At 41.6% G+C, this 16,839-nt stretch overlaps 1 protein-coding gene across 8 annotated transcripts in view; it reads right to left on the bottom strand.

Annotated features, from left to right (window-relative positions):
* Positions 1-16,384, bottom strand: part of ZBTB46 (zinc finger and BTB domain containing 46) — a 55,163-nt gene extending 38,779 nt beyond the window's left edge. For 2 of the 8 annotated variants that reach the window (XM_042801212.1, XM_042801219.1), the window contains exons 1-4: positions 15,877-16,255; positions 15,554-15,734; positions 8,885-9,012; positions 6,930-7,069 (exon numbers count right to left, since the gene is read on the bottom strand). In XM_042801212.1, coding sequence (XP_042657146.1) covers positions 6,930-6,983 — 54 coding nt within the window. In that variant the 5' untranslated portion in view covers positions 6,984-7,069; positions 8,885-9,012; positions 15,554-15,734; positions 15,877-16,255. The other 6 variants (XM_042801215.1, XM_042801214.1, XM_042801216.1 and 3 more) reach the window with 6 other exon arrangements.
* Between the last annotated feature and the right edge of the window lie 455 nt (positions 16,385-16,839).

The raw sequence follows: 16,839 nt of genomic DNA, 5'->3' as shown, positions 1-16,839 counted from the left end.
ATCCATCAAGCCGAGAAGCATTCACAAGGCTTTTGATCACCTTTCATAAAATTTGATAGTATTATCCAAAAAAAGGCTAGTTAGCGCCAGCAGCATGGCAGAGACACATATCTTGTAAGTTATGCTCCAAATCATCCTCATCTTACACCTCAAAACAGAAAAAAAGGTCTTAAATGCGGATGTGTTGACAGTAATCAGTGGCACTAGTATTTTCAGACTGAATTGTATCCCACCTGCAAAGTACAAATATGAGAGAAGCAGCACATCAACACGGACGAGCACACCCCTGCATTTCTCGCAGTGTTCAATATGTCACTCCTACTACGCAGCTCGCTCTGTTGTCCGTTCAGCATCATCAGAAACTCCCTGCCCTTTGTCTCCCAAGGAGACAGGTCACTGGTGTCAGGCGTACCAACACATTCTGTCTCTCGAGTGAGATGACTTCAAGTTCACAACTCTCAGGGTGTTAAGGATGGACGCTGGCAGCACCAGAACAGACCAGTGAAGTACTCTCCAAGACACCACACCTCTGCAGTTACTACCTTTGCAACTCCATACCTTTGCTGACACAGTTTTACAAATTCCTTGGCATTCTTTTCTGCCATTTTATCTAGCCTACACCACTTATTTGGAACTTGCTGTCAAGATTTACATACTGTGCAACAGTGGCTTGATGGTCCAACTGATTACGAGCACCAAGCTGCCATGCAACGCGAAGGATATCTGCTCCTTTCTCTCAAAAGCTTCAATTTGTTCCAGTATAAGAAGATCTAACCATAAAATTGGTATGTGGATCCATATGTCAACATACAACTGTAAAATTGGTATCTGCTAACAAAACCAAATTCCAAATGTAATTATGGGCAGGCACACACATCAGAAGCCCGGATTTAGGCTACTGGTGGTTGCTGATAAAACCAAAATCACTGTGCTTCAGAGGCCTTACGGTCTTGAAGAGTACATGGTTAAATATAAGCACTGTCAGTAAGAAGGCTGATGCGAGCTTGAAGCAACATTCTAACATACATCGAGTTCAAACAGAAATTCAGTCCCATCTGTTCAGATCGGCTCCCAGCAGTGGGCAATCCTAGGACAGCCATGATTAAGAAAGTTTCCTGTACCGTGGAATACAGATCCGTAAGACCTCTGCCCCCTTCCCCTACTCTGTGCTATTATTATCATCTACAGGAGCAAAGTAGCTACAGTTTATCCAACACCATTGGCTAGAAAACAACCTCTCAGCCCACAGAACATACGTGACACAGGACCTTTCTTCTGGAGAGCCACCTGATGATTCAAAAGTTCAAGTTATGCAAGATTAACTGCACAAGCTTCTCCAGCTCCACGAGAATGGAGCTGACACTGTCTCTTCAGAAGTGTCAGAAATGCTAATTTGCAAGACCAGCTGGTCCCTGATCATTGAGAAGCATTTGCTTCCCTCCAGAGACGAAAGACCATCTTCCTGCAACACAAACAGGCTGAACTGGTGTTCATCTATTTCAAATCCATACAGCTTTTCTACAGAATTAAGCACAGAAGGCACAAAGCAGCTTATCTTTATTTTTTTATTTGAACTGGAAGAGGTCAATAATAGTGTAGGTCTACACTATCTGAACGGCACTACCTATTTACCATTGAAATCTGCTCAGAGACCTCAAATCGAGTTCTCACATGGAAGCCATCTCCAGCTCAAATAAATAAATAAATACAAATCAGAGTCAGGGAGTAAGGGAGGAATAAAAAAAAAAAAAAAAAAAAAAAAAAGTAACAAAAAAACCAACAAAACAAACCAAAACCCCCCAAAATTGAATAAAAATAATTGATTTTTCAGGTGTTTGGCCTGAAAAGGTTGTGACAGAACCAGCCAGCACAGCAGCTCTCTAATCCAAGCACAGAAGGTGGCTGCCACTGCTTCCCAGCATCTTCACGTTTGAGAGAACCACCTCTTAAGGCAGAATGACAGTTCAGTTTTCTCTTTATTCCAGCAACCACTTCTGCATCTACTTTTAGGAGCTGAAGAGTCAGCTTAGTCCCCTCAGGAAATATTAATTGCCGCACAGGATAAAGTGAGTTGTCCATCACCAATCCTATCTTCAACAGCTGCCATATCCACATGATTCAGAGGAAGAAAACCTCACAGCATACAATTATGAGGAATCAGAAGGCTTCAGATATGGCATTTCCTTTTGCTGTTCCTTCACAGGTATCAAAATCCATATTCTAAAACAAACTCCCTGGAACCGGTTGGGGGAAAGAAAAAAGAAATCTCCTGCGAGGATAATTTCCTCTTCCTCAATTTAATACAAATTAGCATCAGGAGTATTTGTCAATGTCTTCACCTGCTTTTGTGAATTTATGTAACAACAGCTTTTCTTCTTGAATGTTTTTCACCTGGAAATGACACCAATTCCTTGCAATTTTCTTTACTATTTCATATATTTCTTCAGCTTAGTTCAGTGGGTTGGGCTCCCCCTCACTGTTGATAATAGTCTATTTCAGATACACCTTGTCCTTTGTTTAAACTGCCTATGGCAGAAACACAGATTAAAATATTTGTCTCTTGCTACCTTTGGTTTAGACTGGACCAGCTTGAGGTTCAAGCACTGACTAAGCTGTTGCTCCTTACAGAGGAAGCACTTCCTAGCCTCTTTGGGAAATAGCTTTTCTGTGACTTTCCTATCAAGGGATTTTTACTATACAGACACACACACACACACACAAAAAAAAAGCTATGCAAGATTCCTTACTGGCCTCCCTCCCACCCACCAAGCTCTTGACAGAAGACACCCTCCAGGCAAGCCATGGATGAACAAAAGCCTGTCATTACAGTAAGATCATGCAGTCCTTGTGTCTTACTGGCCCACATTTGCAAGGACACTGGGGACAAGAGCAGAGGGTGGGTAGGTGCCTTTTGGACAAGAAAAGTAAAAATACCTGACGTTCTAAAATATGATGAATGTAAGAAAACACGTTAAAAAGTTACAATATACTTTCCTCTATGCAAAGAAAAGACAACTTGTCCTTGTTCCAAAGTACTTTAAGTATAAAGAGATAGAGATGAATGGGGAGGACACCCATCAAAGAGCAGCATCCTTTCCGCTGACAGGTGAGCACATTATAGCGCCTTCAAGTATGCAAGCAATGATGTGGGTACTCCAGTGTTCAGCCTAATCAATAAAATTTAACATCTTCCAAACCAGCAATTATTATGGTAGATGTCTTGATCTCTTCTCTGTCTAAAGGTCTGCTACCTTATACACATCGTTCCACATTCAACATTTGTCACAGCATTGTACCTTTTAAATGAGAGGTCTTTGGGGGAGAAAATTAAATATGCCTCAAATTCAGAGGAATTAATTAGTTTCCCGTCTACCCATGTCAAACCAGAGCATCCGTTTAATGTCAAGGATCACTAGGGAATTAATCCAAGTTAAATTTAAGGCAATTTGCTAGTAGTTAAAAATTCAGGAAGCTTCAAAATCCTGTGCTGTTGTGTTCCAATTTTACATGCTGTTTTGTGGCTTGTTGTTGAGGGGTTTTTTTTTCCCTTTTCCTGGTAACGATATTTATCTCCACTTAGAAGATGCTGTGGGAAGATTTCTTCAGAAAAGCAGTACCCTCCAAACTTCTTGTGGAAGCATGGTAAAGACGGAATAAACTGTGGAGATTTTTTAGAAACAGACCTCAAGAATCAATGATGTATTTTTTTGTTTCATCTGAGAAGGATTTCGAAGTTGAGCACCTACTAAAATCCTTTCGGCCTGGGCCTGTGATGACAGCACATGGCCACAACACAGCTTTCCAAGAAGCCAACGAACCATAAAAGCTCATCTGTAGATTTTCCACAAAATAAATTGTAGCAGAACGGGCTTTCTTCATAAGTCAATTTGCAGACAGCACACTAATTCAAGTCTATTACTTTACCAAAATTAACTAAAAAAAAAAAAAAAAATATGTCCCTAAACAAACAAACACTTGCATGTAACAACAAAAAAACCCCAAAACATGAGCAGATTTAATAATCACTTTCATGCAATCTTCTGTCAAGATACAGGCCAGCTTTTAGTTTTTCATGTTGCCAAAAACCTGGTCTTAAAGTAAGCATTCATAATTTATATCATCTTTAACCCTAGCTAGAAGGAACCTAATTTACAAATATAGCATCTATGAAAACTGTTTATTTTGCACTATCAGTACAGTTATCTGAACATGAAAATACCACCTGATGACATAACAAGAGTCTAAATAAACACAATCTTCACCTACTGTTGGAAAGGTTTTAAAAAGGGTAACCAATAATACTTACAAAGCCAACCTCTCCGCATATGTACCCACAATAAGTCTCCTGACCAAAATCTTTACACAGTAAAATTAAGAGGTACAAATTTGTTGCATCTAAAACTCAGTGCATTTTTTGAATTTTGACAAAAAGCCACAGTCAAGGAATGGAGTACACACATGAAAGCCTCTACAGTACAGTCCCTTGGGAAATGGTGGGGACAAAAATAAACTCCGTTCACTCAGAAAGAAAACAGGAAAGAAAGAAAGAAAAAAAAAAAAAAAAAAAAAAAGGACTAGAGGGGGTTTTCAGGTTTTTGGTGTTGGTAGGTTTTCTGTTTGTTTACTTTTTGCTCTCAGAATACATTAGAACCAAAAATTTAAACTACATGACATTTAGTCTGTTACAATTTTCTAAACATGTTTCTACACTTAATACTAAGAACACACAAAGTACCAAAATATTCACCAGTGCACTCCTCCACCAGCCACTCTATGCTCCCTAGAGAAAACATGCCAACTGGAATTTAACCAAAAATGTGTTGTTTCCTCCCCCCTCTCCCTTCAGAGAAAAGTAAAAACAGATTAAGGAAGAACTCAAATTCACTCCAGTGGTTTATTATACAAAAAACCAACAAACACGCCCCACTTCTCTGCTTCCCCTGTGTCCTGTCCATGTCTCCACTCCCAAGACATTCCAACATTTTTTAAATTCCTCTGCAAAGGAGCTCTGTAAGGTGAGATTGGGCTTGAAACGCCTCCTTGCACAACAAGACACGGTGTGTATACGAGTTTCACTTTTATCCAATTAAAAGCAACAGAAATGCATAAGATTCCTCCTATTCGTGTGCCCTGTGCTGAAAAGAATGGAAAACAAAAGACCCCAACGTAACCTTAGCAACTGAAAAGGACCGTACCTATACTACTTCTAAATGAGAGAAAAAGCAAAATACTTGGGATATTAATGGATGATAACTCCCTGCAAAGACACCGCTCATGAGCTTTACAAGTACAAATCTCCAGAAGTACAGTGTTTTCTCCTAGGTGTGTTTGAGGAATAAGTGCACACAATTCTAGAAGAGTTTTAATTTCTTGATACTAGATACCTCGAATTTATATTCGTATGTTCAGCTTTGTTCTAAGTAGATGCAAGTAACAGTTTATGGAAATGAACAGTTGCCAAAAAAAGAAACTCTTCTACCCTATTCTGATTCATGAAACCAATCATCCCTTAAGTTGGCCATTCCAACCACAACTCTGAATTCAAAGAGAAACAGGCAGATGTTTGTAAACAGACCAAACCAGACCCTTGGGCCAAAGAGGCTACTCACAACTCAGTTGCATGAAAACAACAGCGTACCACTTTTCCCTTATGACTGGGGATGAGAGGGTTTAATTACAGCCCAACAGAGCATGTTCATCCTTACGGGTTAGGAGTCACAGGAAGAAAATAAAAGTTTCGTCATTCAGTTTGAGAAATACTACAGAATTACAAGAAAAGGCAAGAATTCCGGAGGAAAATGATTCTTAGTGAACTGAAAGAAAAATAGTTATATTTTTACTATAAAATTTGAGAAGGCCACTTAATGACTGGAGCGCAAAAAAAAAAGCCCAAGCCTCTACCAATATTTAATTAACATCTGCCTGATGAGGATTCGTTAACATTTCTCCAATTTCAAGCTAGCGCTGCTCCATCATCGACAGCATTAAAACAGCATCTCCATTTAGCATCTCTGTAGCAGTTGCAATCCAGAAAGTCCACGAGTGAAGTTCAAAGAACAGCAGCAGGGCAAGCATTACACCTTCAGCAGCTGCGACACACCGGCAAAGAAATCACTCGCCCAAACTGCTAGTTCTCAGGGCAGACAAAGAGATTTCGACTCCTCGTTGGGCCAGGTTAGATTTAGCCAGGAAATATTTAAGACCATATTGTCAGTTTACAGCTGCTTCTACCGTGAAAATACGTAGATCCAAATGCAGTTAGGAACTAAAAGAAGGCCAATTTCAGCAGAACTAATAAGGACATGCAAACCACTGTACGCATCTGGTCACTCATAGCATCAAAGCTTTGTTGCTGCAATCCAAACATGAACCACAAGCAAAATCTCACTCCGATAAGCAAAACATAAAATAACAGGTTATCATTAAATATTTCACTCTACTCCAAAACTTTGAACAAGCGACTTGGCTTTGGCCTTCGACCTATCAAACCATCTACCTGAAGTTGCGGGGCCAGCTAGTGTGCAGAAGCTGGACACTGCAAAATTGCAACCAAAAGACAAGATTTCTGAAGATATCTTATTAAAAAAAAAAAAAAAAAAAAAAAAAATCAATTTATTAACTTTCATTGGCTCTGACAGTGCATGAAGAATTTCAAGTGAAAATCAAGTCTGAAAATGAAAATTAAGAGAAAACTGTTAGCCTTCACATTTTGGAATGAAGGCAATTAGAAATGAGAACTAGAAAATCAGAAACTGTTAAGTTGAAAACAGGAGGGGATAAAAAAAAAAAACAAACAGAGATGCAGATTTTGCTATAGTATTCTTCAAGTCATAAGCAGTGAACGGATTTTTACTGATTTTGTTACAGAAAGCATGCAAACTTTTAATATTTAAAAAAAATACATAAAATCCAAGACAATTATTTCTTACCAGTAACAAACTGGGTTCCAGGTCTAGCGTTTCTCCTACAACAGCTGAGGACATCAACAGCCCTAGGGCAGCACAGGTAGTGCACTGTTCTGTGACCGTGTGATAGCACTGGTGTGCACTCTTGTAGGAGAGAGACAGAACTAAAACATAACAAAAAAAAAACAACAAAAAAAAAAAAACCAAAACAAACAAAAAAAGAGAAGTTATTAGCATTAAACTACAAGCTTACTGAACAACAGTGATACATTTTTAAGTGCTTTCCCTCCGAACTCACCTTATAAGGTCTATACCTGCAAATGTTAACTCAGAGCTATCAATACACTGCAGGTAATTAAAGCCTGGTTGCATTTTTACAATAGTATCAGCAAGAGTTAGGTCTTAAAGTATGAGAAAAGAAAAGCCTAATTTTAGATACTAAACTTCAAACAGATCCTTGAAACAACAGGGTTTCCTGTTTGGTAGCTTTTCAAAACATTCTCACTTTAATGAGTTTTTAAAGAGACATTTGTGGCCCAAAGGGCACTAATTCACCTTATCTGACCTATCAAATACTGAGGTTAAAAAGCTACCAATACAACTCCTGAAAAAATCAAGTTTGCAATGGAATGTCCATGAGAATTTCCTCTTGAAATGTTTAATGGCCAGTTTCACTGGCTGATGTCATTCAAGGTTAAGAGACTAAACAATTCCAAGATTTTGAAAATTCTGTGTAAAAGAGAGATACTTCAGCATAGTAAGGCACATTCACAGGTAAACTTCTCAGATAAAACATTAACACTTATGATTACAAGATATAAAGAATAGGAATAGTTCACCTACACAAAGGTTTTTTCTCTATAAGGATGCAGCCACTATCGCTTTGTACACCTGGTTTTCCTTAAACAAAGGACTTGTTTTTCTTCAGAATTACATATTCACTACACTTGTAACATTTAACTTCGACTAAAAGTTCAGACTACACGTTATTCAAAAGCTTATCCCATTCATATACCATGAGTCATTATAGCAAAGTATTTGCCATATATTTCTGATCTCTGTATTTCAGACAGCTTCAATATACAGACGAGCTCTCTTAATGAAAAAAAGCTATAAATCAATACTGTTGATTTCAAGACTGATCTTCTGTAGCAACAGATTGTGAAAGAAAATATCAGAAGATACAAATTAAGAAAGCTTTTCCAATACAAATTAATGTCATTATAAATGGTGAAATAACATATCTAATAAACAGATGAAGTAATAAGGAAAATCCAAGCATTCTTATGGCAACAAGCAGAACTGTGAAAATCTTGAAAACAAATATGACCCAATTGAAGCAAATACCATTGACTTTGTTCTCAACTTCTATTTCAAACTGCCAAGTCTTGCCTTTCTCTAATTCTGATTGCTTCTCCATAGCAATTGTTTTGGCTAGCTCTTTAGTCCTGCTATTTAGACAGTTAAAAAAAATAAAATGGGGGAGTGAGGGAGCCAGACCAACACAGACACATGGGAAAGCACTTTGTTAGCAAAGTGTAAAAGTAATACATATTTTCACTTAGACTTAGGACTGTGTCTGTTAAGACTCTCATTTACACCTCTGTCCTAGAGTCACAAAATGAGCCAGAACAGGCTGGTAAGAATAGTAAAGCTGAGACCTACACTATTTTGCACTGCTCTGCATTTTTCTTTCTTGCTTTGAGCTCTGCACCTGTTTTCCTCTTCTAATCGAACAGACGAGAACCAAGTGACCATGATTAATGGAGGCAGCCCTGCCACAAGGTAGAGGCAGGAGAATAGCCAGAGGTATTTCTTCAACTTTTGCAGTTCAGTAAGATTTCTAAACGAGCCTTTGTTATCAATGGTAAGTCAAATTTTATAAAGAACTGTAAGTCCTCGTGACAATGTTATATCCAGCTACGCTTTCTCTTTCCCTTACCACATTACAAAAATATCTTTAAATGCGGAGAACTTACCAATATTTGAAAATGTTTCCTGTTAGCAGAAATAAACGTCACAATGTTTCACAGCTGGATAGTGCATGATTTAATGAACAGAGGAGAATGGTCTCTCGTAACAGGCTCCAAAAGGTTCCTCAGATGTCCTGTATTTGGGAATGGAAAGAAGAGGAGGCAAAAATTAAAATCTATACTTTCATTTAATACAAAAACCTTCAGTGTCACACAGATACAAGCAATGGTTAAAATAACTGCATATTTACAACACTGTTTGCCATTCTGAACAGGAAATATTCTGATATATAGGAAATACATTCTGATACATTCTGACATATCAGAAAAATTCCTTAGCCCTTGTATTAAGTTAAAGAAAGAGTTTAACATACAAATTTTAAGACTATTAACAACTTCTGACCATGCTTCCAGGCAGAAGTGCTTTGAAGAAGTCACTGTGAAAAACAGTGCTTTATATGAAAATTTCAAACAATTTTAACAATATTGTTTGTTCTTCTTTGTTCTTCATGAGAGTTTCAGTTAATATTTCTGCGACACCTGCCATCCACACACTTTAAATGGGTTTACTATTAGCTAACCTTATAGTTACAGTGATTCCTCTGCAAACCAAAATATTTGCCTAAGGTTACAGAAAAATGATGTGCCCACATTACAGAAAAGTAAGATATTTCAGTTCCATTCCCACCCAGCTTGACTGAGTCACAGCCTTCAAAAGTCAGTGTCACCCTCAAGTTCAAAAGCAGCATGCACAGAGGTATTAAGTCAAACAGTTGGCTCCTCTTACAAGAATTTAAAAATTTTGAAAAAAGAAAACCCACAAAGGTACAGGAAAAAGTGAAAATACCTAACAGAAAGTAAAAGTTTTATTTTCCATGCCTGTAAAATCTATGCAGCCCAAACCAGAATATTCCAACTAGTAACAATTTGCTAATACAACAGGATGCACCTTTCCAACAGGGCACTAGGTGCAAGCTTCTAGTTCAAAATGCTTACTTGCAGTAGTATTTCCACTGCACTTTGCATTTTCTCTGCGTTTCCCTTATTCATTTCCCCGTAACTTCAAGTTCTGTTCATGTGCCTGTCTCCATCATGGAGAGCTCCATCACAGTACAGAAACAGTTGCTCGTATCATTCCCCTATTTTTGATCTCTGTTCTCTCTTCCTCTCATCTGGCTGCACCAAGAGAGGAACCGATCCCATGTCACGGACCTTGCAGAATGCAGCAAGAACATGGAAGAGCTAGCCAGCACTTTAAAAGCAAGTACCTTACAGGGTACGAGGCTTGAGAAGACTGGCAATATCAAAAAAATGTAAGACTTTAGCTACAGATATATCTGCTACTCTAGCAGTGAAGGTTAAAGAACAGCCTGAAAAATTCAAAAGCCTGTGGCTAGTATGACACTTACCTGTCCAAGCGCCATTAACCCCTACCAGATCTTAAGCTTCCACTTAAAAAGAGAGTCACAAAAGAAATCTAAGCAAAAGGCTTTGCCCTTGTGCATCTATTAGCCAAAAAACAACAGAAAAAAACAACTTGAAAAAAAAGAGGATTAAAGAAGTGCAAGCATCTCACACTGGGAATTGCCCTGAAGAACGGTTCCCCCCAAACTTTCTCATTGGTTTTTGGCTTTTTAACTAGGGGATCTTTGCTAAAGTTCCCAAACCCAGTACATAAAAAGGGAGAGAGGCAAAGAAGGAAGAAGAATCATGAGGTAATTTTTAAAGAGAAGTATAGTGGTAGGAGGAACCGAGTGAAAGAGCACCTAAGAGACAACAAAAGACACGTAAGGAGTCAGGAATAACCCAAGAGTGAAAAATCAACCAGTGCAAAACTAAAGCTGACGTACGAGGTCCTCTGCAAACAATCTAATTTTGTTTGTGTAATTTGCGGTACAAGCACTTAGTGGCTTGTATCCCTTTTTACTTTTTAGTATATATCTCATAATCCAGATTTGATCAACTATTATAAAAGAAAAAAAAAAAAAAAGGAAAGAAAAAGAAAGAGTGGAGTGAAGCCAAGAAGGGTACAGTGGTAATAAGAAGGAAGTCAATAAGCTAGTTTTATATTTAGCCACCACCTCATTCTCCACTACTATAGGGGCAGGACTTTTAGGAGTACTGCATCCTGACTACTTCTTTCATCAGGGCTTAAACTAGTCTGGTTGGGGATTGGGTATTTTAAGCACCTAATGGCTAATACAGACGACTGATTCTTCTGTTTCGGAGCATGATTTGAGCACTACTCAGAAAGTTATTTCCTCCAACGGTGTATTAGTGCAAAAGGTGCAAATTTTGTTTAACCCCTTCAAAGAGAGTGAGTAACCACCTGAAATATCAACTGTCCGCAGAGTTGTTCTTGACAAGATGAGAAATACCAGGAAGCAAACTCGCTTGGATGGAATAAGCAGATTGTTCAACACAAGCTGAAGAAATAATTAGGAAAGATAACTAGGTAATTAACTATACACAAGTATAAACCTATTCCTTAGTTTGTAAAACCCTACTCACTTTTCTAAGTAGGGTTCTTGCGCAGCTAAGTTCCTGGCACACACACTGACGTTCTCGTTACTAAATTTATTTTAATCCATACACAAGCTAGTAGCTACGTTTGTAGAATATTTCTGACGCCTTGTTGCCTCCCTCCATTACAGGAGACCCCGACTCAGTTTTACTATAAAGCAAACACTAGGCAGCTTCCGACACTTGCACAACGTTTTTCTTCCCAAGCGCATGCTCGGACCAAGTGAGTAACGGGACAGGAGGGATCACCACTGTACGGGCTGGAATAAAAGTGAGCCACATCCCCAAAAAGCGAGGAAAAAAAGGTGAGTTTCAGCTCTAACTTGGCATCTACTCGTTACATTTCAAAGCTACTGCTCCCCTCCGCAGCTGTGCCGCTGGTTGCAACGCACACGTACATCCTTACCTGCGTGCAACAAAACACCGCAAAGTGGAACACATTTCCATCTAATTAGAATTACTGTCGAGGATCTCATCCTGCCTGCGAAGCACTCGGAAGCCATTCAAAACCAACACTTCAACGGCAGCCTGATGTTTCTTAAATATATGGGTATGAAAGGAAGTTAAAGCAACTGTTCAGAAAATAACTGCACCACAGTTAACTTGGTAAGGGGCAGAAACCCCCAGCCATGAGCCTCTGAACTCCACCATATCTCACAGGAAATTCAGTGAGGACTTCACATTAGTTTGCATTTATGGAGAAAAAGTGTTTCTAGCACAACTATGATTTTTCATCAGTGTAACAGAAAATGTTTCGGAAGAGCTGAATAAACCTTGGCACCCCTGTTTCACAGAAGGAGAGACCGATCAAAAGCATTTATGACACCAGCACGTTCAATCAACAGCTACAGGACGGGAAGAAAATCCCAGGCAGCTATCCCTCCAAACTGGAAATCCTTGTGCATCCAAATCCCCAAGGCTGCACGAACCAGGAAACTACTGAACTGTTTAGGGAAGTTGAGATTCTCTCCTCTTGCATGTCAAGTGAAAGAAGTCTCGCAACAAGCGATACACGCTTTTATTTCTCATCCTGCCTAAAGGACTAAAAACCTAGAGGGAATTGAGAAAACCAACTACTGAAGGTTGTATTTAAGGGGGCTGTAAAACAAACATATTGCCTAGTGAAACAAAAAGTCCTCAAGAAGGAATAAAGTGAAGTTTTGAAGCAACGAATTTTAACACTGGAGTCCTGACTGTCATTGTACTTGACCAAAATATCCTAAAAACACTCACAGACATCCTTAGGTAAGGAGTAGGATCGCAGTACTTCACACAGACCAAATACCTCCCTCTATCTCACAGCTGTGGTAGGTCCTTGTACTCTCGCCTAACGTGACCCCTGCTATCTACAGACAACCCCACAGCGTGCTTGCTTTCACTATTAATACATTTTACGTTTCAAATATCACACGCACAAAACCCAGGTAAGCTACGCACTTGAAAATATTCAAGCCAGCCAGAAGCAAGACAGAAACACGGTATTAATCCTTTTGTGCAAAGTGTCAGAGTTTTCTAGGGTAACGCTCGCAGCCAGGAATGGACACGAACCACTGGCTCCCGGGAATTATAACGGACATGTGGGATAACCATTACAACTGCAGGTAGCTCTTCAAAGACTTAAACTAAGACCTCTCTTTGCCCTTTTGTTTGCCCATTAAACTAAGCACACAGGAGCCAGGAAAGCCCCTGCGAATGTTTTTTACCAATTTAGGGGGAGTCCAGAGAGCGTTACAGAGTGCTCCGGAGCAGCCGGTAAAACCGGCAAGTACATGAAGGGAAAAATGTCCTGGGAAAGGTTGAGCTGTTTATGAAATAATTCAGCTCTGAAAGCAAGCAATAGCAGTTTGGATTGGGTGTTAGCCTGCTGCTGTGCTGCTGGGAGGACAGGAAACTTTGCTTGGCAACTTCAAAAACATATATCTAAAAAAAAAAAAAAAAAAAAAAAAAATCCACGCAAGTGGATAGCAAAGACAAAAAGAATATGCTTAACCTCACAGCAACACAACACGTTACCGGAGGCAAAGCAGGCGTGTTAACAGCAAATAACAGATCTTTCCAACACGGGGCATTTTTCCTTTTAACGGAGGACTGCTGGGGAGGGGGGGGGACTGCTAAACTGGTTTTCCTCTAAGCACTTCCAGTTACTAAAAAAAAAAAAAAAAAAAAAAAAAAAAAAATATCTTCTTGCGAAGAACATATCCACTGTTGTACAACTGTCCCAGAAAACAAAGACCACGGGGAAAAAACGGCCCATTTTCTTCAGTCTCCAAGAACCCCGTGTACAGGTCATGTTTTCAAAGGCTCAACCCTACACGCTCTAGAACGAAGCAGCATTTAAAGTATATGAATAAACATCTAATGTTAGAATTATTAACATACCCCATTTTTTGGTACCACACTAAAATTGACTCAATTACACCCAATCTAACATACCGACTATGAAAACAACTGCAAGAGAAGTTCAGCTGTGAGTGAGTTTCCCCCTCCTGGACAGGCTGCATCAAAAACAAAAGACTAGTTTTCTATTTCAGTTACAGTTATCCCACTAGTGTACCAGACCACGTAGTATTATTCAGGAACGTATGTTTGGGAGCTCCCCTAAATATTGCTTTGTAGCTCTCCCCCCAGCCCACGAGGCAGGCTCCTCTATCCCTTTCTTGTCAGTTCCCAAAAAGCACCTTAAAGCGCTAATTCCTCACCACATGTTGAAAATATTGTGACTAATAATACACTCCACCCATTTTTTCCATCACTAAGGATTTCAAAATATAAAACTCGACAAACAGTGAGAGAAGATAGACGGAATTTAGAAGGAGAAAGTAAAATTTTATTTCCAATTAAAAGATGCTATAAAACCAAAAAATGTTCAAGCAAGGTATTGATTAAAGTGGAAGAGCTATCCAGTCACAGCAAGCTTCTTCCTCAAAATCACATTTTTCTCGCTCTTCTTGGATAATGTAATTTTTCCTTTTAACCCCCACAGAAAAAAAAAAAAAAAAGGAAAAAAAAACTCCCTCTCCTTTTTGAGAAAATATATTTACTGTATTAGTAGCAGGGCTGCTCTATGTACACAGAGAATCCACACTTGTAATAAATACTTGATCGAGTTCAGGAACTGAGACCTAGATCTATATTACAGTGACTAAATCCTAAAAATTATACCAGTGATGCAATTAAAATGCATGCAAGAACTTTGGTACAGGTGTCTACTATACCACTGTTTGCTAAACACATCTCCTAATTAGCATGGCTTTAAACAATGCTGATAATAATCCGGTCCTGTAAGGCTTGCCAAATGAATCATTGAGATTGCAAAATAAAAAGCATGAGGAATTCATTAAAGAGCTGTTAAACTCTCCTTTGTTTATCTTTCCCCTGTCAGGTGTAAAAATAAATAAATATAGGTTTATATCTCTGGATTTCATCCGAACGCTCAGCTTCACAATAATGCGCCGGTGAAGAACCTCCTCAGGAGGTACCAACATTTTTTTTTTTTTCTCCTTCGTTTCAAAGAGAAATCCTCCCACTATTACAGTCCTGAAAATCTGCTCCATTCTCTATTTGTCATCTGGGATTGAGTTATCAGACACTACTTGTATTACTTTGGGAACTGACATGTCTATTTACAGAGACACAAAGGCAATCCAGCAGCACAACCCCTTCTTTTCCCAGTACCTTTCACAGCACCTCTCCTTCTCCCCTGACCAAATTTTACAAACACTTTCTTCAGGGGAGGGGGGAGGACACCTCATTAGTTTCCCAGCATGACAGAAAACATTTCCAGCCACTTTTGCACTTGTTACAGCCTTCTGAAAAATCACCTATATCCCCCCCAAAGGAGCAGCATTATTTTTTCAAGGGTTTCTTCTGTTTGTTGGGTTTTGGTTGGTTTTTTTTTTTTTTTGGGGGGGGGGGAAAAAAAAAAAAAAAAAGGTCACTTCCCCCATTTCAGCCTGCAATTAAAATGGAGGCAAGGCCAGGCGATCTATGTCTGGCTTTAGGGGGAGACAATAACCCAAAACAGGCCTGGCTTTAAAAAAAAAAAAAAAAAAAAAAAAAAAAAAAAAGAAAAAAAAAAAAAGAAGAGGAGAGGGAGAAAGAGAAAGAGAGACAGGCAGAGAGAAATACAACATGCTTCACCAGTATTATTACCTCATCCCTTTTTCCAAGCAGTTTTGAACCACACTCCTGACAAACTCTTGGTCCAACTTGCACGGATGCTGGTTTTTAGGGGGCGGAAAGGGTTTTAATGCTGGAGCCGGGATTGAGGCTGGCTATTCGCAAGTGGAGCTGCTGTTAAAATGCCCCCTTGTCTCTTCTCCTCTCCCTTGAGCTGGGTGTTGACGCAGCAGAAATTACCAGCTGGAAAATTCCCCTTTTGGAGGTTACGGGGAGGGGGGGGGGGGGGGGGGGGGAGGGCGGAGGAGCGAGGGGAGGGGAGGGCCGGGGGAGGGGGGTTAAACCCTGGCACTTACCAAGTTAAGCCATCCACCCACACCAAATAAGACATCGCGTCCCAAAGAAGGCACCGTGCCCCCCTCCGCGGGCAGGGAGCGATCGGCCCCCGCTCCCCCCCCCGCGACGGGCGCTGCCCGGGGCGCAGGAGGGTGCCCGGGGTGCGTGTGTGTGTGTGTGTGTGTGGGGCGGGGGGGTGATAATAACGATAATAATAAATGAGGCAGCGAGGGGGGGGGGGGGGGGGGGCGGGAAGCTCCCCGCCGCCGCCCCCCCCGGAGCGCTGCCCGCCTCACCTCCCCTCAGGGCGGCCGCGGGGATGGGGGCGGCCCCCCCCCCCCCCCCCCCCGCCGCTGCCTCAGGGGGCGGGCGGCCATGTGGGGCGAGGGGGGGGGGGGGCGGGGGCGCTTACCTGGGCCCCATGGAGGAGAGCGGGGTCTCGGAGCGGCCGGAGCTCTGGGCTCCGTCGGTCACTCCGCGCCTCTCCTCCCGGGCGGGGAGGGGAAGGGGAAGGGGGGAGGAGGGCGGCGGGGGGGTTGGGGGGGGGGGGGAGAAGCGGGGTGAGGCGGGGGGGGGGTGGGGGGGGGGGGGCGGGGGGGGGCAGCCGGGCGCGCTCCCGCCGCTCCCTCGGGCGCGCGGGGCGCGAGCCCGCGGCGGGGCGGGGAGGGGGGGGGGGGGCGGGAGGGGGGCGGAGCGTGCCGGCGCTTTTCCCCGCCTTCCTTTTTTTTTTTTTTTTTTTTTTTCCCCTCTCCCCCATCGGTGATTGGGCGGCGGCGGGGACTGGCCTCCCTAAGCACCGCCCCCCTTCGGGCCACGCCCCCTCCCTCGCGCCATGGGGGGGGGGGGGGGGGGGGGGGCCGGCGGCTGCTCTCGCCGCGGCCGGACACCGGAAGTGAGGGCGGGGGGCGCGCGCGCCCGGGCTCGCGGCGCGCGGGGCACGACGGGACAGGGCTGAGGGCGGGTGGCGGGGCCGTTGGTGGGGG

The sequence above is a fragment of the Tyto alba genome, unplaced genomic scaffold, assembly GCF_018691265.1.
Source record: "Tyto alba isolate M040663 unplaced genomic scaffold, T.alba_DEE_v4.0 Super-Scaffold_33, whole genome shotgun sequence".
In the NCBI taxonomy this organism is placed as follows: domain Eukaryota; kingdom Metazoa; phylum Chordata; class Aves; order Strigiformes; family Tytonidae; genus Tyto; species Tyto alba.
Note: the sequence above shows the minus strand (reverse complement) of the source record. Positions and strands in the feature narration are given on the sequence as shown.